Source organism: Caloenas nicobarica, chromosome 3 (assembly GCF_036013445.1).
Source record: "Caloenas nicobarica isolate bCalNic1 chromosome 3, bCalNic1.hap1, whole genome shotgun sequence".
Classification (NCBI taxonomy): Eukaryota; Metazoa; Chordata; class Aves; order Columbiformes; family Columbidae; genus Caloenas; species Caloenas nicobarica.
Genome location: NC_088247.1, coordinates 31,734,043 through 31,761,362, shown reverse-complemented (window position 1 = coordinate 31,761,362; position 27,320 = coordinate 31,734,043). Strand labels below are relative to the sequence as shown.

General features: G+C 44.4%; 3 protein-coding genes across 4 annotated transcripts in view; 2 read left to right on the top strand and 1 right to left on the bottom strand.

The window, feature by feature from the left end:
• The first annotated feature begins 485 nt into the window (after positions 1–485).
• On the top strand, positions 486–1,298 carry LOC135986914 (uncharacterized). Its single transcript, XM_065631470.1, has one exon. The coding sequence runs from the start codon at positions 486–488 to the stop codon at positions 1,296–1,298; it is 813 nt and encodes a 270-aa protein (XP_065487542.1).
• Positions 1,299–1,517: 219 nt separating this feature from the next.
• On the top strand, positions 1,518–20,482 carry B3GAT2 (beta-1,3-glucuronyltransferase 2). The gene is made up of 4 exons (XM_065631692.1): positions 1,518–2,075; positions 13,471–13,615; positions 20,169–20,317; positions 20,396–20,482. Exons 1-4 carry the CDS (start codon positions 1,518–1,520, stop codon positions 20,480–20,482), a joined length of 939 nt encoding a protein of 312 aa, XP_065487764.1.
• A 552-nt stretch (positions 20,483–21,034) lies between these two features.
• Positions 21,035–27,320, bottom strand: part of SMAP1 (small ArfGAP 1) — a 95,581-nt gene continuing 89,295 nt past the window's right edge. For both annotated transcript variants that reach the window (XM_065631465.1, XM_065631466.1), the window contains 3 exons: positions 25,539–25,707; positions 24,370–24,698; positions 21,035–21,969 (listed from right to left, as the gene is read on the bottom strand). In XM_065631465.1, coding sequence (XP_065487537.1) covers positions 21,835–21,969; positions 24,370–24,698; positions 25,539–25,707 — 633 coding nt within the window. In that variant the 3' untranslated portion in view covers positions 21,035–21,834. The remainder of the gene's footprint in view (positions 21,970–24,369; positions 24,699–25,538; positions 25,708–27,320) is intronic.

Genomic DNA, 27,320 nt, shown 5'->3' with positions numbered 1-27,320 from the left:
TGCTGTCCACATTATCTGCATCTGTTATACACATGCAAATGAAAGGATGCATAGGAAACAGAAAGGAAGGCAGAAGTTTCAGCCAAGGAGGCTGGTATGAAGACATGACTGATTCCTTCAACCCACACTATTCCCTCCGATAAGTCAACGTATCAATGATTAATCACTCCGTTTCTGATCTCAAATAGTCCACAAGTCAGTGAGACCACGATTTAATCTATACAAGGTTAAATGTTTTAATCATAAAATTAAGGAGAATTCAGTAATTTGTGCGCACTAATGAGGTGGCACTGTGTTTTTCTGCCACATGAAGTTTTAAAAGCATATTTCAAGCTGTGTTTAGTTAAGACAGCACGGAATGCTGAAAAACGCATCGGAAACTTCGCTGGTAAGGAAGGATTCGTAAGGTTTCAGATTGTGCACTTCGTGCACGTTGCTGCACCTGATGAATGCCTTTTCCTCAAAATAAAGATAGGTGGATTAGTATGAAATTCTCATCTACAAATGCTTTTTTAAAAGGAGCTCTCAAGTCCGCCCGATGCACAGGGGAGCAGCACGGCAGAACCACGCGGGGAAGCGGCTCCGGCCAGCGCGGGCAGACCGGGCAGCGCGCTGTGCTGCCTCCCTCGGGGGCAGGGGACGGGAGGGCGACAGCGGGGAAAACCGAGGGGACCCGCGCGAAACGGCCGCCTCATTTACAACTTCTTACATCTGCGGAGCTCAAAAATATTCCTCCGTTAACAAAAAAAAGAAAAAAAAAAAAATCAAACAACAAAAATGAAGCGAGCGGCTGCGCGCCGCTCCGAGAGGCGAGTACTCGGGCACGATCCCTCCGTCCCCCCCAGCCCGGCCCGTCGCCGCTGCCCCGGAGAAGGCGTCCCGGCCGCCGGCCGAAGTTGGCGCCCGCCGCGGTGCCAGCCGCGCCGCGGAAGGAAAGCAGCCCCCGCCGCCGCCAGCCGGGCCCTTCGCCGCGCCCCGAGGGCGCCGAGCGCGGAGCTCCGCCGGCCGCCCCCTCCCCGCGGCGCCCGGGAGCGGCAGCCGGAGCGGGGCGGGGCGGGAGCCCCCTCGGCCCCCGCCCGCGGGGACCCTCCCTCCTGCCTCCCCGCCCGCCCTGCCCTCCCTCCCCGCCCCCGCGCACCGCCAGAGCCGCCCGGGGAAGCGGAGGAGAAGGAGCGTTTCCCCAGAGCCCCCCGCCGAGCCGCGGCCGCGACGGCGCGGTGCCCCCGGCCCGGCCCGGCCCGGCGATGCTGCGGGAGAAGGAAGAGGAGGAGGAGGGGAGGCGGCCGCTCGCGGAGTAGAGGCGGGAGCGCGGCCGGGCACCTGCCCCGCCGGGCTGCCGCGGGGCACCGCGGGGCGCCCCGACCCGACCCTTGCGCGGTCCCCTTGCCCGCAGGACGGAGCGCCGGCCGCCCCGCGGAGGGGCGCGGGCGGGGGAAGGGCCCATGCGCTGAGCGCCGCCGCGCCCGTCCATGGGGCGGCGCTGAGGGGCGGCGCGGCGGGAGGGCGCCGGGGGCAGGATGAAGTCCCTGCTCTTCAGCCGCTTCCTCCTGCTGCTGCCCTGGGTGCTCATCGTCATCATCGTGCTGGACATCGACAGCAGCCGGGCGCCGCTGCCCGCCCTGGCCCCCCGCGGCGGGGGCGGCGGCGGGGGCGGTAGCGGGGGGGCCCGGCCGGCGGCGGCGCGGGCGCCCCCCCCGCGGCGGCCCGAGGCGGCGCTGCCCACCATCTATGCCATCACGCCCACCTACAGCCGCCCGGTGCAGAAGGCCGAGCTCACCCGCCTGGCCAACACGTTCCGGCAGGTGTCGCGGCTGCACTGGATCCTGGTGGAGGACGCGGCGGCGCGCAGCGAGCTGGTGAGCCGCTTCGTGGCGGGCGCCGGCCTGCCCTGCACGCACCTGCACGTCCCCACGCCGCGCCGCTACAAGCGGCCGGGGCTGCCCCGCGCCACCGAGCAGCGCAACGCCGGCCTGGCCTGGCTGCGGCAGCGGCACCAGCACCTGCCGCCCCCCCAGCCCGGGGTGCTCTTCTTCGCCGACGACGACAACACCTACAGTCTGGAGCTCTTCCAGGAGGTGCGTGCGGGGCGGGGGGCGCGCCGTTCCCGCCTCCCCTCGGACGCCCGTCGCTGCCCGTCCCGCCTCGCCGCGCGGGCTGTGCCCCGTCCCCGGCTCTGGGGGCGCTGGGAGCCCCTCACCCAAACCCCGGGCGCGGCTGAGCCAGCCTCGTTCCGCTCCGCGGGCACCGGGCGGCTGCCCGCTCCTCACCCCAGCGCTGCCCGTGTGCGCCCACCCCCTCTCTCGATGGTAACAGCTTCTCGTCCCTCCCTTCCACGCTTCCCCCAACTTTTTGCTGCTGTTTTCTCGTTTTCCTGCTGAGCAAGGCCAAGTTTAGGGTTTATATAAGGGGCCCTGTGTTTTTGTTAAATCTAGGATGAAAAGCGCTCTTTGATGTTTATTTTTTTTCAGGCTGCCTCTCTGGCCCCGTCGGGCAAGCTCGCATCAAGAGCCGCCATCCTTCACAGTTTTTTCTTGGTGGGAACGAATACACCCAGAGCCGGCTCCTTCACGTGGAGTTGCCCAGTCTTTTTGAAGCCTTTCCCTCTTAGAAGCAGCAAATCGTTTGTATAATCACTAAACACCCTTTCAGGAATCTCTTTTGTGAAGGGACGTGTGGTTTTTTCTCTTTATTGCAGCCCCTTGCTGAAACACTTTGCTCCTTTTCGGTGGGAATTGGCAAGTGCTTGGAGAGAGGGTGTCCAGCTTGCCTCCTGGGTTCCCCCTGGCAGGAAGGAGTGATGTTTAATAAGTGGGCATAAAACACCAGAAGAAAGGTCATGTATATCTTCTGTGACAGCTGGAAGAGTAACCTTGGCGGGGAGACGAGGGAGGGAAACGGAAGAGTAGATTGGCAGCGGATAGGGAACGTGCAGGGCTTCAGACAAATTGTAGTCCACGACTTTTGCTGGCAGACGGTGCGGTACTCAGTGGCGTGCACCCATATTCTGCAGTTCGGAAGCGCTGTGCTTCCTTGGATGCTTTACAGTCAGTAGGTTAAAATGCGCACGGTGCGCAGAAATGTGAAGCACGTGAAATTCCCCAGAGCAAGTTATTTTAGAAATGCTTATGTTTGTCTGCGTTTAGATTCGTAATGCATCCCTTTCCGTTTCCAGGCTGGGCAGGTGCAGGGTCCCTGTTCCACAGCAGGGATGCTCCACTTTCTTTGCCTGTTTGGCATTCAGCGTTGAAGCTGCTAATTTGAAGACCTTTGCCTGGAGGCTAAACCTTTGTTGTAATTGATTTTCTTAAAATCTCAGGGCTGTGCTTAGTGCATTTATAATGCAGACTAATTCCACCTACCGATGTTTGATGTGATGGGAGTGTCCACCTCTGTTGCGGGATAATAAAGCTAATTTGGTTCAATTTAAGGGAGTCTGTAAATTGATACAGAAGATACACTTTGCCCCTATGAGTAGTGTGGGACAAAAGATATTTGGAGACGAATCTACTTTCGTTTTTTTTGAAGAACGAACATTTAGGGCAAGCTAAAGGAATAGCACTGGCAGGTGTATCTCTTGAGCTACTGAAAGGAGGTTGAGTCTGATTTATTATTTTATCATTTCCTGTATTATTCTTCTAATTGCTGTGAACGATGAAATAAAAGAGGCACAAATTACCTTTCTAATTAGCTACGAAATGCAGGAAAGCAAGGGTATAAATTCCTCTGAAGGGTTAACCGTGAAAATTGCAAGCACAACAGGCAGTCTATGTTTCCTTTTGCTAACAAGAATGGAACCCCCGGGCGTGCAGCTCCGCCGTCCTAAGGCTCCTCTTTGACCAGGGTTCAGCCGCTGGGGAAGAGGTGTTTATTCTGAGCCCTGCGTTTGCAGGCAAACACATGCATGAGTTGAGTTTTCCCTGTGAAATGCGGTGGTTGGAAAGCTCTGCTACAGGAGCTGAAAAACAGCTTTTGCTCCCCTTAGCAGTGCAGGTTCCCGTGACTGGTTTCTGGGGTCACCAGCGCTGTGTGCACGGTGTCTGGGACGGCGCTGGTAGCAGCATGGCGAACGCCTCGCCGGCCTGGCAAAGTTAACCCAAGTCCTTTGGCAGACTTTGCCAACGGGATGTGCTTTTACGAGGAGTGGGAGGTTGTGTGTGGAGAGAGCCTGTAGTCTTGTTTCCAATCGAGGCATTGCTTGAGTTTGTTTTTTGGTTTTTTTCTTGTTAAAAAAAAAAACCAACCCAACACTTCTGTCTTTATGGATTCTGACTTGACAGCTCAGTAGTAAATCCTGATCTCTCCTTCAGGAATTGATTGATTTATGAAGGTAAAACATGCTCGTCTTCTCCAAGCATGAAGGGAACAACTTCAGAACATGTTGCGCACAGCTGAAATGTGGTAGTAATTCCTGCCAGGAAAGTGGCAGTAACAACACCTGAGAGGGAGTTTTTTTCCGTTTCTTACCCTGCCAGGAACACTTGTCCAGAGCTGCAGTCGTGTAATCGCAAGGGAGGTCTGATAAACTGTAGTCGCTCACTGCAGGGGGGTAGCATAAATGTAGAGGGACAAGACAGGAGCCCTGAATTCTGGTCCTACCACCATCCCGTGCTGGCTGGGTGACCTTCAGCATATCACTGATGTGGGCCCCAGGAGCATGTGGGTCCCGAGCTGCCAGCAGCAGTGTCTGCCAGCATCTGCCCACAAGCAGTTAGGCACGTTTGTGGGTTTCTAAAATAGTAGGTGTGTCTCCTTTGTAAGTTGGTTTCAGTAACAGCAGTGGGGGCTTGTGGTGGTGACAACCAGCGCTAGTTAGAACCATAAAACCAACATGAGAGAAGCATTGGTGTTAGGGATGCGTCTCACCCAGAGGTGGAGAAAGCGTTACTAGGGAGCAGGAGGCGTGCCAGGGAGCTGCACATCAGTGAAGGAGTATGTTTAAGGCAGCTCCTTTGCTGTGGGTTTCCCCAGTGCCCTTAGAGAAGACAGAGCCTTTTTAACAAAGCAAAATCAGCAAAGCCTTTACTGTGAGTATAAACCGTGAGGGCATGATCAAAAAGGAGCGGGCTTTGACATGAGGTGCCATGGGATACTTCTGAGAGCTTCTGATGGGGAAATTCTTATCTCTGTCCAAAGTACTTCTGTCTGGCACTTAGAGGAATGAGTACCTTATATTTGACGTGGAGCGAGCTGGGCCCAACAGACCTGGGCAAAATGTGTTTCATGGAAATCAGGAAACAACTCAAACAGCTTACAGTAGTGTTTTGCTGGAAAATGTCACCATCTGGACTAAATCTGGAACCCTCTGGTGCTGTTTATAATTGTCTTTTTTTTTTCTAAGGCATATGATGGCATGTGAATGTATAGCATAGTTTTTGATTGGCAAAACTATGTCCTTAAAGTCAAACTGTGCAGGGTCTGGGCAGGTTTAGCTGTTTGTAGAATAAGGTGGGAAGCCTGGTTTGTCATTATGAAGTTCATTAAAGTACTAAATGGGACTGAAGCAATGATGAAGAAATATTTCCAGGAGTGGAGGTGTGACCTTTTAGTCATTTGCAACTCTTTCTGCTTGAGAATATTATGGTGGACAGGTGAAAAAATCATACTTTAGTGCTGGTGGCTCTGGCATATTAGGTTTTGTTACTTACTATTTTGGCATCCAGACATCAAAAAAAATTTATATTTTTTCTGCTCAGGTATTATTTATTCACCTGCAGGTGTCCATCTCCATCTCCTTCAAAAACAACAGTCCGCTTTTTGAAAATATCTTTTATCGGTTGAACGTCAGCCTGCATTGATAACAAGGCTGCTGAGAGGCCTGAAATCCCAGCTACTGTGTTTTATATGCTTTGCAGATGTTTCTACATGAATCATCGTAACTTCTATTTTTCACTATAAGCTGTTCTTTTTGTAGTGACTCTGTTATAGTTTCTCTTGTGTTTGTGCTTCATCCTACTCCTGAATGCAAGTTATTGTAGTATTATGACTGATGCCTAGCAACTGCCAGTTCCATATTTTCAGACTTCCAGAAAGAAAACCTTAGATAAAGCTGGCACTCCACCTTCACAGAGAGATTTTAAAAACAAGATTAGTCTAAGTGCTGGAAACCGAAGACAGACATAGCTAAGTTCCACTTCCCTTAACTCTTCACATGCTTTGCATATTTCTACATCTCAGTCATTTTCCCTGCCCTTTCCTTATTTTGAGTAGTTGGCCAAAGGCCACTTCATCCTTGGTCCATGAATGGTTATGTATGCAAGTTGGAGAGGTTAGTGTTGGAGGTCCCCTCTGCTGCTGGTTGTGCAGACTCCTCTGAAACCTGCGAGAGTGAGGGGTGAGCTGCCTCAGGAGCGCAGAGACCAGGATAAAGGTCTTCTGCTTCTGTGAGACGGTGAGCTTGCTGCATTGAGATATGTGTGGATTTTTAGGGATTCCTGCCTGGGTTGTATCTGTCACCTTTGCTTGTGTTTTGCTCAGACGTCTGAACTGAGATGTATGTGAAAAATCTGGAGTGCTGCATCCAGTTCTGGGCTCCCCAGTTTAAGAAGGATAAGGAATTCCTGGAGGAGTCCAGGCTACAAAGATGAGTAGGGGCCTGGAGCACCTTTCTTATGATGAGAGACTGAGAGAGCTGGGCCTGTTCAGCCTGGAGGAGGCTGAGAGGGGACCTTATTTATGTTTATAAATATCTCAAGGGTGGGTGTCAAGAGGATGGGACCAGACTCCTTTCAGTGGTGCCCAATGATATGATGAGGGGCAACGGGCACAGACTGAAGCACAGGAGGTTCCATCTGAATATGAGGAGAAACTTCTTTACTTTGAGGGTGCCAGAGCACGGGAACAGGCTGCCCAGAGAGGTGGTGGAGTCTCCTTCTCTGGAGACATTCAAAACCCTCCTGGACACCTTCCTGTGCCATCTGCTCTGGGTGAACCTGCAGGTGGGTTGAAGTGGATGATCTCCAGAGGTCCCTTCCAACCCCAGCCATTCTGTGAAATTAAAATGTTCATATCTAAAACTATTACCTCCCTTACTGCCACCCCATGTCCTTCAGTCATTGGTGTGTAAAATTTCGTAGCAACGTTTGCTAGGTGCCTCAAGTGGGCACGTGTGGCACGTACCACTGTCTTGTCCGAGAGCGAGCTGAGGGGTCACAGGCTGGGCCTCCTTAGGGGAACCCATGCTGAAGGGTGCAATCTGAATACAGCCCTGCAGCACGGAGCTCGAAGTGAATCACAGCACCGGCATTTCTAAGGGAAAAAAAAAAAAAAAAACCAAACCCAAAACCTAAACCTTTTATTTAACAGCTTAGTAGTTAGCCCTGTTGCCCACTGAGTTGGGGACCAGAATTCAGTTTGCTGTTGCCTGCGTAAGGGTGCCCCAACTATGATGGTTGAAGCTGGGAGGCAGATGGGAGGAGAGAGAGAGGTCAACCCCTTCTGAAGCTGATGTAGTCTTTGCAGGTAACTCAAGGTTCGTGGAGCCACAGAGAAGGTAAGAGTGATCACTGAAGAGGACAGTCAGCTAGATTGCTCTTTGCAGGAGTAAGTTAAACATCAAATTAAACAAAAAATCCCTAATATTTTGAAAATATGCTGTTGCTTATGTAGTGGCCTACATTGCCCAGGTAGGATCGTCCTCAAATCAGCCAGATGGGAGCAAACATTCATGAAGAACAGGGGGAAAATAGGAAACATTTTGTCTTGGCTAATGGATGTGAGCTTCTCATTGAAGGTTAGGGCTGTCCAACTCTGGTAATTTTTGTCATGGCGCTGTAGAGCAGAGGGCAAATTGTGTGAATGATTCAGGCTGAAAACATTTTCTTTTGCCCCTGTCCTTCACTCTCCCAGAAGGTATGAATGGAGGTAGCAGATTTTCTAATGGCTGGTAATAGCTCGTAGTCCACCCCCCCGCCCCCGCCAAGTCCTTATTATTAAAAATAGAGCAGAAATACTTGCAGTCATTGCATGTCACACAGGCTTCAGTTTTCCCGTGATAATCTTTGTGAAATATTGTGAGAGCAACTCAAAAAAGACATTACAGAATAAGTAAATATTTACTGTTTATTCCAACTTTGACTAGGGAAGGCTTAGTGCTCCTTTGACAACTTTTACGTAACTGTCCTAATCTTTGTACACTGCATTAAGCTAACTTCTGTGTATATTTTAGTGGATATATTTATGCAAAAGATTTAGAAGTAATAAAAGTGAATCTGTTTATCATTGAAAACATGGAGATCTTTTATTGTAACTCTTGGAGCTGGTTGGAAAAAACAAATTTTTGCTATAGTCTTAAAAATAACATTCGGTAGCCTAGACAGAGTTAAGTATTAGCTGCCTGTCATTAGTTATTTTCTTCATAATAAAAAAGATCTAAATGTGAGTTAGCAGTGCATTAAATACCTTTCTAGTATATAAATGATTTAAGAATACATGACAGATTTTAGATGCACACTGACATTCCCCTTGCACATAGACATGTAATACCTATGCTAAAGAGGCTGGATTAGGAAAGACTGGTAGAGAAAACAGTGAAGTATCTTAAAAATGAGAGGAAACAGTAGCAAAAAAAGGGCGGGGGGGGCAAATTGAAACAGATTTATCCAAGTGGGGGACTCTGCAAAGTCCCGAGCACTGTCTGTTTCTGCACTTTGACAGCATTGTTCCTCCTTGTGAAACCGATGCTGTTACTATGAAATAAATTACAGAGTGGTCAGCAGCTCTTCAGAGGTACAGTGAGCACAACCTAGCAGAAAAACAGAAAGTAGGATGAGAAAAATAATGAGTATGCAGAAGGGCCAAAAGGAAACATGAATAGCAAATGTTTTGGAAGTCTTCCCAATCCAGAGAAACTGGCTCCTAACAGCTTTAGTTAAATTTAGTACAGTTTTCTCCTGTAGGGAAGCAATATTGACATTTGTGCCCGAGGATGGTCGTGTAATTTAGAAGCATTAGTCATTGTATCCAATATGTAAAATGTTGCTTGAGAGAAGGGGGGATTAATCTGTCCTCCTCTGAAGTGTAGATTGGGTACGAATCAGCCGAGGATGTTTAAATCAGGTGTTTGGAAAAAAGCTTTCTAGTAGTGAGGATAGCGAAGCACTAAACCAGATCACCCATGAGGGTTGTGGAGCAAGGTAGATCAAGGACTGACCCTTTCTACAAGTTTTCTCATGGAGACATACCCTTTACAGTCAAGTTTGCTGACAACAAACGTGCTTTTTGAAGTTACTATCCCCTAAGCATCACAGTCCCTGAGCAGCAAAACTCCTGGCACAGATTTTGTATGACTCGGTACCTCCTTTGAAGTGATGGTAAGCGGGGGCAGATGCTCCATTTAACACCTAACTAAACAGGTACAGCATCATTGCAGCCGAGCTATCCTCCTGTCTTGTAGTGCAGTCACATAACGTTTGTTGAAGCAAAATTTGGCTTTAAATGGCCTGTGAATAATGCAGGATGCCTGAGATCTGGCAGGGAACCTGGCTGTGCTTGTCCTTTAACCCATAACATTTTCCCCTCTGGAAGAGTTGTAGTGGAGCAGCTCTAGATCCTGTCTTTGGTAATGGTAATGTGGAGTTTTGTATATAAATCTGAGTCTCACTGGGATGGGGAGAGCAAACCTGGACAATAACCTGTAGCGTGACCAGTACAGATCACGAATTACGCAGGGGTTGAAATGATGGAGAACAGGGGGAAAGAAAAAAAAGCTTTCTACATGCAGCAGCCAGGTTTGCAGTTGCTGAGAGCTTTGAATCCCAAACAGAAACACATCAACGTCAGGCTGCAAAAACAGTAGGATGGTTGTTCCAGCCTGGAAGCCTTTTCACTGTAGGAAGCATGGCCACGTTTCCTTCTGTCTGTCATTTGCCTTCATTCCCCTTGGGCTTTTATATTTTGTTACTGGCTTGGTATCTTCCCTATCCATCAGTCTGGCGCATGCCATTAAGCAGCTTTTCTTGATTGACTAATGAGATGCTATTTTTGGCAATGCTTTTACGACTATCTACTAGTGCTCAGCTACATTTTTCTGCATTTTCACTTGTTAGTTTTTAGTGGTTCCTCTATTACTTCTGTATTTACTGTTATAAGCCCATCACCTCACTGGGATTTCTTTGGTCCGTTGTTACTCCTCCGTCCTGCCATTTCCTTGCCTACTCCTTCCTGATTGTCACCCCCCACCCTGCTTCATTTGGCTTTGTTTTACCATCTTAGAGAGTCCAGCACATCACTCTCCTCCTATGGCCAAGACCTCTTTCCAAATAATCAAAAAGTAAATAGAGGACAAAACCATTTCCAGGGGGAGATCCATCCTACCTTAAGATAGCTCTCTAAGCCAGGCAGGATGAATCACATCAGTAGGTTCCTACCTCTGTTCATTAACTATAGAAGTCTCACGAGGACAGACCAGATGCCTAACTTACAGAGCTAAGTGTCAGTGAGATGAATACCATTCATTTAAGCAACTAGAACTTAAAGCGGTGAGTATTAAGACAGCATGTGCTATATTGCACATGAAAATGACAGATGATAGAAGAGTAATTTAGGAAGCTGTTCTCAAGTTACAGGATTTTGGCAGTTGTTTAACCCACAGCAATAAAGCTGTTCAGAATTAACATGTTTTTGAATCACCTTTTCGTGTCCCAATGATTAGCAGCATCAAATTCCAGATCCAGGCTGGCCTTTTAATCCAAATAATAGCTTTCTCCCCATCATATATAAATACAGCCTTAGCACATCAGTATGTTAACTGCAGTAATACTGTTCTCAGAAGATTAAAAGAAATACTCCTACTTTCATCTGCCTAGCATATCTTGAGGCTGTGAGGTATTTCAGAATTAGCGTAAATACCGGTCTAGATGTGCTCTTTTGGTTTTTACTTAAAGGGATTGCTGTATTCTTGACACCTGCTTATTTCATTCTCCAAAATGTAACCTGTGAGAATAAAGAAAGTAACCCAAGGACAAAATAAAGAGATCTGTAAAGGTTTATTTATTTCCTTCTGGTGTGTGGTGGCTTTACTGACCTAACTCGCAGGCGCTGAGATGGACTCAAGACTGTAATAATCAGGACATCTTGGTTCATTTCGCGCTGCTTTCATGGGGTCAGTAAGATACTTTCATTGACAAGATTCTTCCTACACATCGTGTGTGGTGAAGTACTAATGAAAATCAGCGTGGGCGACGTGGCTCATTTTGCAGCACAGCTGCCCAGATGTTTACGGTGAGAAAGGCGGGTTGTGGGCTCACCGTGCGCCCCTCGCTCCTGTGGCTGGAGCGTGCCTGCCCTTCTGCAGCGGTTTGTGTTGGCCCCGGCTGCAGGCGGTTGGCACAGGGCAGCAAAATGCCGTCCGTCAGTACATTCGTAATTTGTTCGGGTATCCGTACCCTCCAGAAGGTGTTGATAGCAACGCAAAGAGTTTAGCGGGCAACTGTGTTCCTCCTGGGGTTAATACCGGCGTTTGGGTGCATGTGGCTTGATCGTGCCCTTGCAAACCTATTGGAGTCTTGCCTGTGTAGACAAGCCCAATAGGATGATGCCCTGTGTCAGTGTCTGATGTGTTCGGATGTTAGAAAATTTTCTGAAATGGATATATCATTAAAATGAGAGCTAAAAGCTCTTCATGAGAAGGTTTGACTGACTTCCCTGTCCAAATAGCTAATTGCTAACTCTGCATTTCCTAAATGGAGGAGTGGGAGAGATTGGAAAAATAATCTTAAGCAGGGAGAACAGTTACAGACATACACATTTAACAATAACCTGTAGAGAGATTCATGGCAGTCTCTCACTGGCAGTTAAATAGTCAATGATTTGGATAGAATCCTTATCACAAGAAATTCCTCTATTGCCAACTGCGTAGATACCGCGTTCTTATGCAGTATGGGCTGCTGCCGCCGAGTGAAATGGTCTGACTTGCTGCACCAGTCAGTAGGCTGGAACTGAGAAAATTTTGCGAAACAAATTCAAAGTTACACAAAGAATTGGAGGGAGAGAAGGTGCATGCCTCTTCTGTGTATAAAGACTTATTTGTGGATTTTTAAATATGTCTTTTATGGCTTCGCCATGTGAGGCTTCTCCTAAGAATCTGCTGATGTTTCTGGCTTAGAAATGTGAGCCGGAGTGATGAGAGGTCTGTTTTTCTGGTGCATCTCCTGGGAGTCTAGATGTATATGCATGATAAGTCTTTCACCTTGGCAGAAAGAGAGGGAACTGTTTAATATTTAACCAAGGTTGTCTTTTACTTGAACATCTATTGATGGCGGACTGCAGTTACAAATATGTAAAACTGTGTTTGTTTTTGTTAAGAGGAGTGCTTGGAAGGAGGAAAGGATAACCTTTCCCTAAGGAATAGGCCTCAGCTACTACAGAAGACAAGAGATTGTTTTAAAAATTGATCAAATTAAGCCCACGTTACACTGAAATAGTTTAATACTTGCTTAAAGAGGACCATATTTAAGCTCAGTAGTTAAAACGGTGTCTTTTTGAATCGGTGTGGTCAAATCGTGCAAGTTGCTGTGTCCGTGCGCTCATCTTCTCCAGTTCTCACACCAGGCTGGCAGGGACTTTCCCATGGGGAGCAGCACATCAGGTTCGTGTCATGTTCTCTCCTGCTTACTGAAGAAAACGGTCTACTAACCAGTGAACTGAATTCACCGACTCCCAGTCATTCACGCTTTGTGCTACGGAAAGAGTATTTTTTTTTACTTTCTGTAGATTCCTATAGATAGGTTAGATAAGGACCGTGTTTCCAGAATTACATTTAGTTACCTTTACACCACTGGGAAAAACTCCCGTTGCTGAGGGCAAACCAGCAGAAGCCCAACCTGCTTTCTGTGCTTCTCGGAAGCTTGTAAGAGCTTTTCGAGAGAACACGTACAAGCTGGAAAGGCTTAGCCCAAACTTAATCTTTTTTGGTGAGCCTTTTGATAGACCTGAGCTGCATCTATTGTACAAACCTGGTACGTTGCAGTTGTGTGTCACAATTTCCTGTAGTCAGTGTATTTGTTACCAGTCTCAAACTAATTGTACTGAATGAAGTGTGCGTTTATTAATCATCATTATTATAATATTCTCTCTCGCTGGGCTTGTACAATACCTAAGCAATCTATAGAAATAAGCCTACTGCAAGAATGCTATAGTCTTGCAGATAAAAACAATCATCTACTACACCTTTGAAAACCCAAACAAACAAGAAAACAAATACTGCTTTTTCATGGCTTTTAGAATTGTTGTTGTATGAAATAATATGAAAAGGATATTTTCAGTAGAATTGAAGTAGAGAGAGATTTCACAGAAAACGAGTGGGCGCATGCAGCTTTCAAAAGCTTCCTCGGTTGGGCTGAAGTCTGTTAAGGCAGAGTTGCTGTTAAATACCTGGTCTTGACGATTACCGTGCAGGCTTTCCGCCAGCACTTAACAAGCAATCCTGCCGGGAAACCCTCGGTGCAGTCACGCCGTGTCCGCTGCCTCTTGCAGATGCGCACAACCCGCAAGGTGTCCGTGTGGCCCGTGGGGCTGGTCGGAGGGCGGCGATACGAGCGCCCGGTCGTGGAAAATGGCAAAGTCGTGGGCTGGTACACAGGCTGGAGAGCTGACAGGCCCTTCGCCATCGACATGGCAGGTAAGCACCACCTTTCGTGACACGCAAACGTTTCTCGTAACTGTTCTTACATTTTTTCTTATGATGGGACAGAAGCAGGTGTCTCAGCGTAAGCAGCTTCTAAAACTCCTGAAGTGCAGCCGCTGTTACGGAGCCCTTCAGCACTAAATATCCTGGAAGTCTTAGCTTGCACAGCCCATCTAATTAAGTTGCTTCTTGGCCATCTCTGAACTTACTTTCAGTTGTTTTTAATTTTATGAGGCAACTTGGCTGTTATGTTGTATAAATTTTTTGTCTGAAACAAGTTAATTGTAAATTAATCCACCCGGTTAATTTTTGCAAGGAGCTCGTGCCTTTCATTGTGTCATCAGTCTGTGGTATAAGGTATAAGGTATAAATGCAGACCCTTCTTAGACCTCATGTCATAAAATGCTATTTTATTATGAAATTATTCAGTTTTTATTGGTTATTTGGAATGACAGTGATAACTGTGGATGGATATAGTTTAAAACACTGGGCTTAGGGGAAAAATCACTGACAGCTATGGGCTAGTAGATGAAGGCAGAAAAACTTCGAAGTGGATCTAATCTTCTGCTGTGAATATGGCACACCGTGTAGCTCTGTCTTGCTGTCAGTCCACTCTTAGACAATCTTTTGTACATATTCAGAACTGCCACTTGAGTCACCTGCATGTAGAAGTCTGAGTTTTGATGTAGTAGCAGTTGGTTTCCCAGAAAATGATACAATATTTACACTTAAGCACCTTTTCTGTTCAGGAAGGAGAGGGAAGGGGGACACTAGGAATACAAGGGCAAGAGCAGGTAGAAATAGCCAGCTGTTTTCTGATACCCTGATGATTTGGGAGAGGGAGAAAGACAGCGCCTTCTCATCTCAACAGAATATTTTTATGTGTATTGAAATGTTTGATGAAAAATATGTACAGTACTTACAGTACAATTAGTTAAAGAGAGCAAAAGAGAACTAATAGTTGTTAACACCTCAAAGACAGAAACATTAATGGGTGAATTTTTCTGCTGTGTAGAAGCATTTCAAGTTAATAGTATCGCTTGGTATAAAAATAAATATTTGAGTGTCCAGGTAGGGGAGAGCTAGATGTGTCAATCCCTACACCCATGCAGCCTGTTGAGGACTGCAGCTGTGCTTTTTAACACTCTCTGCCTGTGGATGTATAGATACATATTGATACTATGCTGTAGAAGTGGTTACTTAAGGGCATTATAAAGGCGATGGCATGGTTCATAATTCATTAGCAGCAGGCAAAAAGCCATTACACAGCAAGGGCAAAGGGACTCTAACGCCAACATGAAGAGACACATGGAAAGCTCTTAAGTTATCGTGGACACTTTGCAGTCGCTGGCTGAAACACTGGGGTGAGGGAAAAGCAGCTCCATGGGCAGCGTTACCTGCTCGTGCTTTTACTGAAGTCACGGGACAGGGAGAGTTACAGAGACAAAGATACAAGAGCGTAGGAAGTGATTGCGGATCCACGAACAAGGAGTTACTACTTTGTGCGAGAACTTTTATTGGTTTTCAAAAAATAACTGAAGAAATTAAATTGCATTTTTAATTTCGGCAAGGAGAGAAATGAATGCTGTGTAGGCTGGTAAAAAAATTAAGTTTGCCATCTTCATTCCCCTCAGGAATATGGTGTAAGGGCACAGACAAACAGCACAGGACCTGTAAATCTGGAAGTGCGTATGTGTCTGAACAGGTGCAGGATGATGTGTTAACACGCAGTTTTCCACCCTTGTCCACACCCAATCCCTAACAGACCCACAGGGGCTTGGAGGACTCGCTGACAAACCCGAGTCCATGCTGTAGTACATTACTGGCGTTCCTTCCTCTACTGGCACCAAATATACAAGCAACTTAGGTTATACCTTATAGGTTATATAACCTTATAGGTTATATACCTTAGGTTATACCTAAGTTGCACATAAGGAAGATCAAGGATCTCTTTGGAAAATATTGCCATGAAAAAAATAGGTGCATATATTAAACTGTGCAGCTGTCTACAGCTGTTTATAATTAATGTTCTGATTCCCAAGGCACTGGTAGGGAGGTTCTTTGGTTTCCAGAACTATCTTTTTGTGGTGATTTTCACAAGAATTTGATCATGAGGCTGGGTGTGAAAGGAACGACCGTTTAAAAGGTTTGGGACCACTGATTTATCTTGTAGCTGTTCAGAGGAAGAGCATCCTTGCTTTTAAGCACATGAACTTATTCTAGACTTCAAAATACGGGGCCAAATTCAAATCTACTGCAGCTGGAGACAGGTCCTGCTAATTTCATTGGGATCAGCTCAAAGACCCTTGCCAGTCAGCTTTCCTAGAGCCTTCTTTGAAATGCACTCACACAGGGCAATAACATTAGATCAGCAAACACGGGTTATTTGTTTCGAGAAGTTTGTGGTTGGCGCTGCTGTTCTCCAATGCTAAATTGCATTCAGAAGGCAGAGTAGCTGCTTCCTGTGTTGCTTCTTGTCCGCCAACCAACACACCATATGAATTGGTTCTGGAGTTAATTTTAAGTTCCGCCTCAGTTTTAACTGTAGGTGAGTTTTAAGCTTGACACAGACTTCCTTACCCTCTGGGAAGAAAAGCGAGAGAGAATTGGGAGGTTTTGACCACCCATGAGAACAAGTTAGATTGTGGTTCTCTTAATGTCAAGATCATTTAAGGAAAACAGGCACGTGTTTCACAGTAGCACTCCAGGAGCTACTTCAGTCAGAGATGAATCCATGCCTGTGAATCACTGGGAAGCAGATTTTGGAACTGAGGTTCAGAGCTCATCCGCTGTGCCCTAAGTTCCTCTGCTAGGGCCTGAGCAACCACCTTTTTATTTGGATTTTGCTGTAGTTGTGAGATCTTGAGTACATTTCATCTTTCTTATGGTTCCCTGAGAAAAAAAGCTAGTCTGTTAATGACACTGCAAAACATGGCATATTTGTCTGAATCTGAAAGAGCCAGTGCTGGAAGTCACAAGTACAAACCAAAAATTTGAGTGGCGAGCTATAAAAACTCCTGGTTGAGCCTCTCTGCCTTATTGGAACCCAGATAACAGGTCACGGGGAGAAGACAACTTGAAAACAGCAGACCCCAAGCCACAACAAGTTCAATAAGCTAACGGTGGTACCTTGAACTATGTGGAAACCAGTGTATGCGTTCCAACATCAGCACTGGGCAGTAGCATTTACACGCTCTGGACACGATAAACACTCTCAGTTCTAGTTTGCCTTCAGCTACTGCCCTGTCTACAGCATTCAGGAAGCCCAGGCATTAATCACGGCAACAAAATCTTTAAAGACCGGCTCAGTTTAATGGGAAGAAGAAAAATGTTTTTTTCCTTTTAACAGAAGCCATTGATCTAACACAAGTCAAGGTGTGAATTAACAGAAACAACTTTGATAGAAAGAAGCACAGATGTAATCTTTGCCATGTCTCCCAGGTATCTCATTCTCCAACAAACTAATTCTTATCTAGGTGGCTCTTCAGCCAATTAGATTTAATTTACAGCCTTGCATTAAGCACAAAAAAACCCCGGGAGCACCTCTTCACACTCCAGCTATGAAATTGTCCTGTGGCATTTCACAAGAACTTAAGCCCAATATGACCATGTAGGAAAAACAATCAGGTAAAATAATTGTATGCATGTAGCACTGTTCTGTTGTGCTATACTGGAGACAGTAATCCCAGATCAAGCCCTGTTTGGGGATAGAATTCAAAATAACAGTGGTTTTTCACCTATTACCACAGGATCATTATCTGCTGAGGTAAATGACCAGTGCCAGTCTGGTCCAAACCTGGGCCATCTCCTCTCTTTTTGATGCCAAAATGATCCATGATAAAAAGTCAACTGCATGTTGTCAGTAGAAAATGGTTTTTCCTCAAACTCATCTGAAGTCTTATCTACATAAATACAAAATGTCACATGCAGAATTAAAGCAGTTCTAAAGTAGAGCTGAAGAACTAGAGACCCAGGAGAGAAGTCTCCTTGAATTATTTAATCTCTTCAAGTTGCTGCGTTATTTATTGGATTCTTTTAAGAAACGGAGACTGCATGACGACTGATGAAGGAAACAGACCACAGGCCAGTCAGTGCACGGTAGTCCATGTCCTTGAACACTCAGTTTAATAATTCGACTCTTATTTGATGCCTGAAAACATGGTGGATTTTTGATAGCACCCTAAAATGGTGGTTTGCAAAGGCACGTTACATGCGGGGGGCACGGCGCAGCTGGAGATCTGTGAACAGGAGAAATCCATCCTCAGAACTGGATCCAGTTTCCTCAGCAGAGGAGCAAGTGGTGTATGAAGAGAACCCAGGAAAAATGAACGTATGAATAAGTCTGGGCTATGGGGCCAGGGAGCCAAGCTGAGACACACAAAGATATGCAGCAAAAATACGTCTCTCCTGCTTAAAATGGGTTCCTTCTCCACTCTAAAAACTAGGACACGACCCTAATTTTAGTGTTTATTTCCTTTTCTTCTCCATGGATTACCAGCTTAAACCTTAAAAATTACATTTTAAATCTTTTTTAAAAGAAACACAGCTGATGAGGGCTCCAACAATGCTTTCCCTTGCAAAGTGAAAATTTTTTTGTGCCCAAAATATCGAGCACCCTGAAGCCCAGTTGCACCAAAAATTTAGATTGTTTGTTTGATTTTAGGAAAAAAAAAAAACCCTACAACTAACCAGAAGTACTGAACTGAACCAGGCCAATTTACTCATTAGCGAGAAGGCTGTGGTCAGCTCTCGGGGCGCAGAAGGGGCTGTGCGCAGCGCAGCTGGCTCCGGCTGAGGGCTTTGAACGCTGGCCCTCGGCTGCTCACAAGTGCTCACACTTGGCCACGGGCAGCGCTGGGACCGAGCCCACCTTGTGCTCCCGCGGAGGAAGCAGCAAGGCCTGCAGGCTGCTGAAGACAACCCCCTACCTGGGAAGAAAAGTCCAAACTGCTGGTTTTTACCCTGAAGCCACCTGCATAAGCCCAGCCTAAGCCCAGCCGCTGCGGCAGAGAATGGCAGGACCCCAGCATCGCTGCTGGTGGGTGGTGCAGGCTGCGGAGCAGGAGGTGTGAGCTTGACCTCACTCCGTGCGCGGCGTCAAGCTCTGCGGGTCTTCTACTCGCTAGAGCGCTTTGCAAGGTGTGGATAAGCCCATTCCACCTAGACACCTTTATCTCAGGCAGGATAAAACGTTTAAATTTAAACATGTTTTCTTCAACTGTGTCTCTGTCAGTGAACTGGGAACCTCAGTTTACATCCAACCCATAGTCTTCAGGTGCAGTGTCCAAATCTTTATTTAAAAAAAAAAAATCATTTCCTGGTGCCTTCCTGTGCTTTGCTACAAGTAAGAGCATAATAGTTAAGGTGAAAGTGATTTCAGTGTGTCGTCTTTACATCTGATGCAGTAATTACTTCCTCATATGTTCCTCTTTAAAAGGTTTCCACAAAAACCACAGATACTTTGAAGGAAAATACAGTAGCAAGATAATTCTAGCATAAAAGGGACAGATTTATGGTCCGTTAGAGAAACTTACACAAATTTAAAAACGATAAATTTTTAATACTGGCTTTAGAAATAAATATTCTTGAAGTTTTCCAGAACAGATGTCAAAACTACAAAAAGTACTGTCAGTGCTGCTGTTAGAAAGGGACAGCTGGAGCCACTTGGAACTGATGAAAAAAGGATTTCTGTGGCAGGCTTGGCAATTGGATGTAAGGAGTTAGAAATGTCATTTTTCTTTACAAGTGTATCAGTCAAGTTTTGAGTCATACTTAAAGACGCACATACGTGACTGAACCTTGCTGAGTGAAAACCGGAGAGTTCTGTAAATAATGGCAAACTGGAGATTAATGCGAGCTGCTTCAGAGAGGGCGAGTTTGAACAAACTGGTGATTTCAGAGTTTGTGATCTCCCTTTGAGGGACCCAATACATGTTATCAGAGGAATGCGTTGTAGAGACAGAGGCAGCGTGTCCTGCAGCCACCGCTGATGAAAATGCTTCACAGGCCCACAATAACTACATTGTGTACAAGGCAAAACATCAATATGACTTGTCTTTTATCAACAATAATATTAAAACTCTCTAAAGGCTGAAAATCTCTAAAGACTGCAGTTGTTATGTCTAAACATACTGTAACCTTTTTTCTGAATTTTGTCTTTGAACCTAGAAGTGTTTGTACAGTATAAATGTCATACATTTTATTTTACTTAAAATTCAGTTTTATTTCTTAATTAGAAGTAGAAAGGAAAGATAGTCCAAGATCTTGGCAATACCTGACTTTTCAGGCAAAAAAGCATATATTCTCTACATGATGGGAAATTGATTAAACATGTTGAAAATACGGTGCAATTAAAAAAATGCGATTGCCTCTTCAAGGCAAAACAAAACCATGTAGGATGTACAAACCTACCAAATACTGCCTATTCATACAATGAAATTTACACATTTTTAAAAAGAACATGGGAGATTTCTAGGCTTAAGTGTAACCTGCACGAAAATGTGAAGCGTAAAGGTTTTTCTTAACATTTCCCCCCCGTCTCTCCAAGGATTTGCTGTGAGTCTTCAAGTGATTCTGTCACATCCAAAAGCCGTATTCAAGCGTCGTGGTTCTCAACCAGGAATGCAAGAATCTGATTTTCTGAAACAGATAACAACAGTGGAGGAACTGGAACCCAAAGCAAACAACTGCACGAAGGTACTGATTCCACACCCACTAAAACACTTTCCTATCAGCTCTGTAGGTGACTGTACTAACACAAATGTTGTTTTATAGGTTCTTGTTTGGCACACACGAACAGAAAAAGTCAATCTAGCTAATGAGCCAAAATACCATCTGGACACAGTCAATATTGAGGTATGATGTGGAGACACAGCTCCAGAGGAAGGACAGTACGATGGATGTGTCCAAAGCTGTTCGAGTTCAGCCAGTGAAATAGTCTGCTTCTGCGCCGGGCCTTTCCATAGGCGTCTGCTGGACTTCTGTGGAAACAAAAGAAAGTTGTCGGACACTCTAATAAGCAAATCAAGTGGGTGTGCTTTGTTCTAACTTGTTTGCATGCATTTCTGACCTCCCATTTTAATAAACTGACACTTACCTTTGTTTTAAGGCTGTTTCCACATAGTAAAAACAATCAAGAGAAACACGGCTGCAATGGAGTATCTTCAAAAATCATCATTTATGTATATACTTTTTGTATTTATCCAGCTTAATGGTGTAATTATAAACTGATTTAAAATCAGGAACAGTTGATCTAAATATTTGCATAAATGGACCCTCCAAACTGAACGTGTTTTCCTTCATTAAAAATAGACTTCTTGAAGAAATAGTGGTCAAATAGGTCATACAATAATGAAATAAAAACCCACAATCATTCATGGATTTATCCTTTTAATATAGGGAAATAACATTTCATCATTACGAGGCACCATAAAATGTAAACACAATCACTGTCATAAACCTGGATATCTCTGCAAGGAAAAATATATCTGTTCGCACCGAGTTACCTGGTATACATATTGTGCCACTAGTTTTCAGCATTAATACTGTGTACGTGCCTCGTGAGCCACATTGGATACTTTATCACAGGAAACTCAAATGGATCAAATGCTCATTTTTAAAAGAATAAACTACTGATTTGTAGAACTACAGCAACATCCAGGTTTATCGTTCTTTCGAAAACCATATTCCCGGTTATGCACACCATAATAACATCACAGTGAAATGTATGATGAAACAAAATTTGTTTGATACACTAGAAAACAGTGATACATTTACATTCTATTTATATATGATTAAACATTTGTTCATACAGTACCTTCTACAGGATTACTGGGTAATTTGTGGGGATCAGGGTTCATATTTTTGGATATTACTAACATGATAGCTACATCCCTTATATGAAAACATTTGATCTAGAATTTTGAGGGAAAAAATCAGTACGTGGTTAAGCAGCTTCTTAAATATATGGTCTATGAAATCATATGCATTGTATGAAAACGCTGCCAACGATGTATAAATGTATTCTGGATCTGCTTTTCACTACATCAAATTTAAATCAATATAGACCACAACACGGTCGGTCAGTTATATTCTTAATCTGAACAGCTGGGGAAGAAGAAAAAGAATATGTACATGGAAGGAACAGCGAAAGTAAATGCATTTGCACAAGGAATGTTGGGTGGCTGTTCTGGGCAAGGGTCCTATTGCAGCTTTCATTTCCACAGCTGTGTGCTGAGCGTCTGACCAGAGGAGCTGCCCGTCCAGCCCGCCGCCGTGCTGGGGGGCTGCCCAAAGCCCATCGCCGTGCTGGAGCTGCTGAGGTTCATCCCGGCCATTTGCTGGTTCATCTGCGAAGGGTACACACGAGCCCAGTTAGCACCGCTAGCCAAAAAGCAGTCAGGCTTCCCAAAGCAGCAACCCAGTTAAAGGATGTATCCCTCCAATTAATATTTCTCATTAAATAAAAATATTGACTCATTATAAGCTTCTAAGCATTTTTCAAGAGAGCAGCTTTTCTGGGAGCAATTGCTCCCACTTATGCGGTTACACATCAGCTGTAGGGCTGTGCACACGAAGTCTGTCTAAGCCCTCCACGAGTGAATTCACAGAGCATGTGACGAGGGAGTCCAATGTGTCTCAGCTGATAAGAGCTTGCTTTCGGGGTTTCAAAGCTCACCAACAAAACCGCGGCAACTGCGATAAAGAAACACCAAAGCAAGTAACACAGCCTTGTCTACATTGGCAACTCCAGATGGTTTTTGTTCCAGCAATGTTTCTTTGAAGACCTCAAAGTCTTGAATACACGAGCTTTGGTAGCAATTGCCCATTTAGGTGGCAATCAACAAAGAATGAGGCAGATTTATAAACTTGAGTATTACCTAAATCTAACCATTCTTTGCTAAAGAATCTACTCAAGATCCCATACATAATTTCTTAAAAACAAGTGAAATCATTCACATGAAATTAAAGACAATATTAAAGGTAGGAAAGAGCTCAAAATTAAGCACATTCACTTCAGGGATGGTGCCAAAATATTTCTACTCTCTACAAATATTACCTAATCACTGTAATTTTCAGCGCTCAATGTAGAAATATTCTTCACGTTACTCTCCCTCACCTTCTTAAAAAAAACCAATACTCACTGACAAGCCAAAACCCTAGCTGTATAGACAGAGTAAAGATGTCCCCTCTCATGAGTCCTCTGGCAAAAGAGCATTTGCAGCAATTAATAATTGGAACTGATGAAGAGGGATGTTGGATAAGCAACATTAGATTCCAGTTAGAGACAGCATTAGGTAAAAATCAGAGTTCACGTAAACATGAGCGAACAATACTGGGTTGCAAAAGAAACTGAAAAATCGGTGAAAAAAATTGTTACATAAATTGCAAACTAATATTTCAGGGTAAAATTCAGCACTGTGTGCTTTCATGTGTGCATATGCAAGAAAAATCCATCACCGAACATGGGAATTCAAAAAAGCTGACTAAAACATGCTTTACCTAGTTGTAAATCTCTTTTGGAGTGGAATTCTCAAGCAGCAGCCTACACAAAGCGTGCTGTTCTGGTGAGGAGAGCAAGCTCTCCCCCCTGCAGCTGGAGCCAGAGATTAATCAAGGCCCCCGGCAGACCGTGACGTGGAAGGAATGTCACGTACTGATAAGATCTGATGTGCCACATGTTAAGAGCTTGTCCTAGGAGCCAACTTTTCATATTTATGCGATAAGAAGCATGATTTTAATTTCAAAGCTGATACGGGTCTTTTTCAAGTTAGATACCTAGAAAAAGACTGCTGGCAGTAAATGCACAGATTTTTTTTTTGGTTTGACATTTTGAAATTCTCACCTTTTGAAAACTACTTTCAAAGCAGCATGACAGCCAGTATTTTCAAATAGGGGTTATTTTATCCATTTAAGAAATGCTGCTTACTTTCATAAATGTTCACACCGCAGGACTGAGTAGAACAGTAAAAATTAATATAATCAAATCTAAATAAGTCACTAAGGTTCACTTCCTGAATTACTACAGTAAGCAGCATGTAATGATCATATTGTTCTTATAATTAAAAAAAATTATGAAAAAAATAGTTGCTATCATCCATACTGAACACCAAGGGAATCGTTTAGGTTTGATCCGCCCCACCAGATACCCTCTCAAATGTCTAATTTCAAGGTGTTTCATTGGATAATGTATAAATACAGCAGTAAGTGTGCACTAGCACTTTTAGAGAACCTTTTAAACATATTTTTTTAAAAATAGCATGGAAATGCTACAGATAAATAATGAATTAGCCTCAGCGAATTATCTACAGAAGAATGTTAGAGTGCAAAGCACTGCACATTCCACTGAAATTTATCTTGAGGTCTGTAAATTGAAGTATTAATTGTTAATGGCTACCCTCAAACAATTAAATTCTCCTTTTAGTTATCAGGCTGTGTTTACATTTCAGTGTTTTGTAAGTAGAGCTAACTCAGCTTTTTACCTTCGTATTTCAGATGCTGGGATGAGAGCAGCTACAGAAGCAGAGAACTGAGTTTGGTCTACCTTGGCAAAATTTATTCTCTGCTTCTATATTAGTTATCATGAATTTAATTAGTCACTGCTTTTTTCCACGTGCCTCTGAGCAGCTCACAGTCCAGCAGTCTGAAACTTGGCTACAGTGCAACTTCCCTCCCACAGCCCAACATTTTGCAGCTGAAAAGCAGCATCTTTTCTAAAGTGCTCGGGTCTGGTGACAGCGAGTCTTTACCTGAGAGAGGTTCCATTGAGCTTGTTGGTTTTGTTGCAATCCAAACTTATTTTGTGGCGTGACCATCTGTCCCACCATTCCACCTTGAGGTCCAACAACATTTTGAGGAAGTCCCATCACACCAGTTTGTGTCGTACCAGTAAATCCATTGGGCATTCCCATTCCCACCATCACGCCTGTGCTCTGTCCCATGACTGGCACCGATTGTCCCATCATGTTTCCCATCATCCCAGTTGCTGCAGGCACAGGAACTCCCATGGCTGGAAAGCCTTGAAAATGAGTTGATGGTTGTGTGGTAAATGGCATAGAAGATGACCCCATGAACATACCTGTACCAGACAAGGGGAGACTTCAGAAAAAGTGTTCTGTGATTTTCTCCCCCATCCCCATAAGTTAGAAATGGAATAAATAATTTTAAAGGGTAACTTTGTCCAGTTGGACATCAGTGCTGCTAATTCAGTTTCTGGTAAAAGGAAGAAGTTGCTTAAAACCTATCAGATTGGATATTAGGAAACATTTCTTCCCAGAAAGGGTTGTGAGGCATTGGCTGCCCAGGGAAGTGGTGGAGTCACCATCCCTGGAGGTGTTTAAAAGACGTGCAGATGAGGCTCTTAGGGACATGGTTTAGTGCCAGAGTTATGGTTGGACTCAATGATCTTAAGGGTCTCTTCCAACTGAAATGATTCTATGATTCTATGAAAAGGAAGGGACTCACCAGCAGGGGTTAACTGCCAGGTTTGCAAATGCCTGTGGTGAACCAGAATCTCTTAATCACTTTATTGGAGGTCTTTGTTTTCATACAAACATAGCTAAATTATCAAGATGTGACAGCTCTGTAGCGATCCTGGCAGCCTGCTGTTTGCACAGCAGAGACTCAAAACAGAAATGATGAATTAGATGGCAAAAGATGAATTCACGAATCTTTCAGTAAATTGTATACTTGATAATTCGAACAGCTATAAAGAAATTAAAATCACATACTATTTTTTTCTTTAGCCTCTGTATTATGTTTCAGTAATTTTCTCATTTTTATAAACGGTAAAAATAAAAATCTTCGTTTGAATACAGGTAGCGGGGTTACCCAACCTTAGTTTTATATGGGCAGGAGATTACTGTTCTAGGTAAAGCTTACGATAGGATTGCACAGAAACCTTTACAAAATTATTTACCTGGAGCACTTTGCTGCTGCATGGTTCCTGTGCCGTACAGTGATAAGATGGAGTCTTTGGAGAGTTGTTTCTTTGTCGACTCTTCGGATTTTGTTGTTTGCTCAGTGAACAGATCAAGATCCCCGGATGCCCCAGACAAAGTGGCAGCTGTTGGTTTAGTGGAAGCACTCTGGGAAATAAAGGTCAAGACAGACTACTGAATGAAAATGGCAGAAGAGGTTAGGTTAAATATTTACTGCACATCCTCCCTCCTGAACCAAATAAAACCCAATTCATTTACAGAAATTAACTTTAAGCAAATGAGGATCTAAAAAGATGTGGTATAACCCAAGACAAAAAAGCAGTGCATATGATATGGAAAGAGGACCAGAGCAGACGGAGGTTACAAAACAAGAAAAACTAAGTTACTGACCAGCTGCAGGGCAAACACATACAGATTATTCATTCCTGTTCCTCCTACATTTTTCATCAGTGAGAAGCATAAATCATAAGCTGTAGTTAGATTATGAAAAATAATTAGGAAATCAATAAGGAGATTACAATTTACATCTCATTAATCCTCTCATAGGCAGAATAGATTAGAGAAGAGCTAAAACAAAAGATTAGGTGCTTTGGAATCTACTATTACAACTAAGAGGAACAGTATTTTTGGAGAAAAGGCAAAAGTAAAATTTCAGTTGATCTACTTAAAGTAATAAAATTTCTAAAATACATTGTTTATCATTGGTGTAGAGTTCTTGAGCGTATTTCATTTCTTGAGGAAGTAGTATTATCTAAAACTTACTGTAGACTACAACTGAAAAACTAAAATTCATGCAGGCTGCCAGGCTTTTTTACTGCTCTTGCACCAAAATGTTTTGTAAACAAATGACATCCAGGTGTCTTTCAGTGCTGTTATTTTGCTGCCCATACACACACAGTTCCATACGGGAGTTTGCTTGAGTAACTAGGCAATTCACTGCTATCTTGTTGCATTTCTTAAAATACACAACTTGTCCTGTTGCCAGTGGGAACTTTTAATGCAAATCGATGGTATATGCATTGAAGAAGAGCCAGGATTGCAATGCATACCTAAAATACGGCCTTATTTTAGTTCAGCTAAACAATCCCCAACTGTTCAGCATCCACCTGCCGGATCCCACAGCACACGTGAGTTTCAACTCTTTCCTACCCTGAAGGAAAATCCTCCTTGTGCTGCCACCATGAAGGGACCAGGTCTGCAACCAGGTCCCTCTGTTCACTGTCACTGCGTACCCATGTTTATCAGATGGACAAGAAGCCACCACAACATATTCTCGCTTAAAGAAACAACCTCCAAGCATGTCCTGGTTTAGCCGGCATGCTGCTGACTGGGCCGCAAGACATGGATTTGTACAAACGCCACAATACGAACATTCAATATGCGGCTTCAGAAAACACATCTGACTCCCGAAGTGCTGAAAAGCTCTCAAAATGCTAAAAAGCTCAGTGTTATAAACTGGAGGAAAAAAAAGAAAACAACCTGCAAAACAATTCTGGTACCAACTAAATTAGCGTCAGGAGGAGTGCGGATTCACATGGTTGATGGTGAAAAATCTCCAAACCTGCTGTAGAAAGGGAAGAGAAAGAGAACAAGAAACGGAAACTCTGTGGCAAGTGAATACCCTGCATTTATACAACAGCCAATTTGGGCCAAGGTCACTCGACCTTAGTAAGCAAGGAAGGGCAGGGTGCAGAGGGAAAGCAGACAGAAAACAACCAGGAATTGTTCAACTCCAGTGAAACCTTCTCTCTGACCAATGT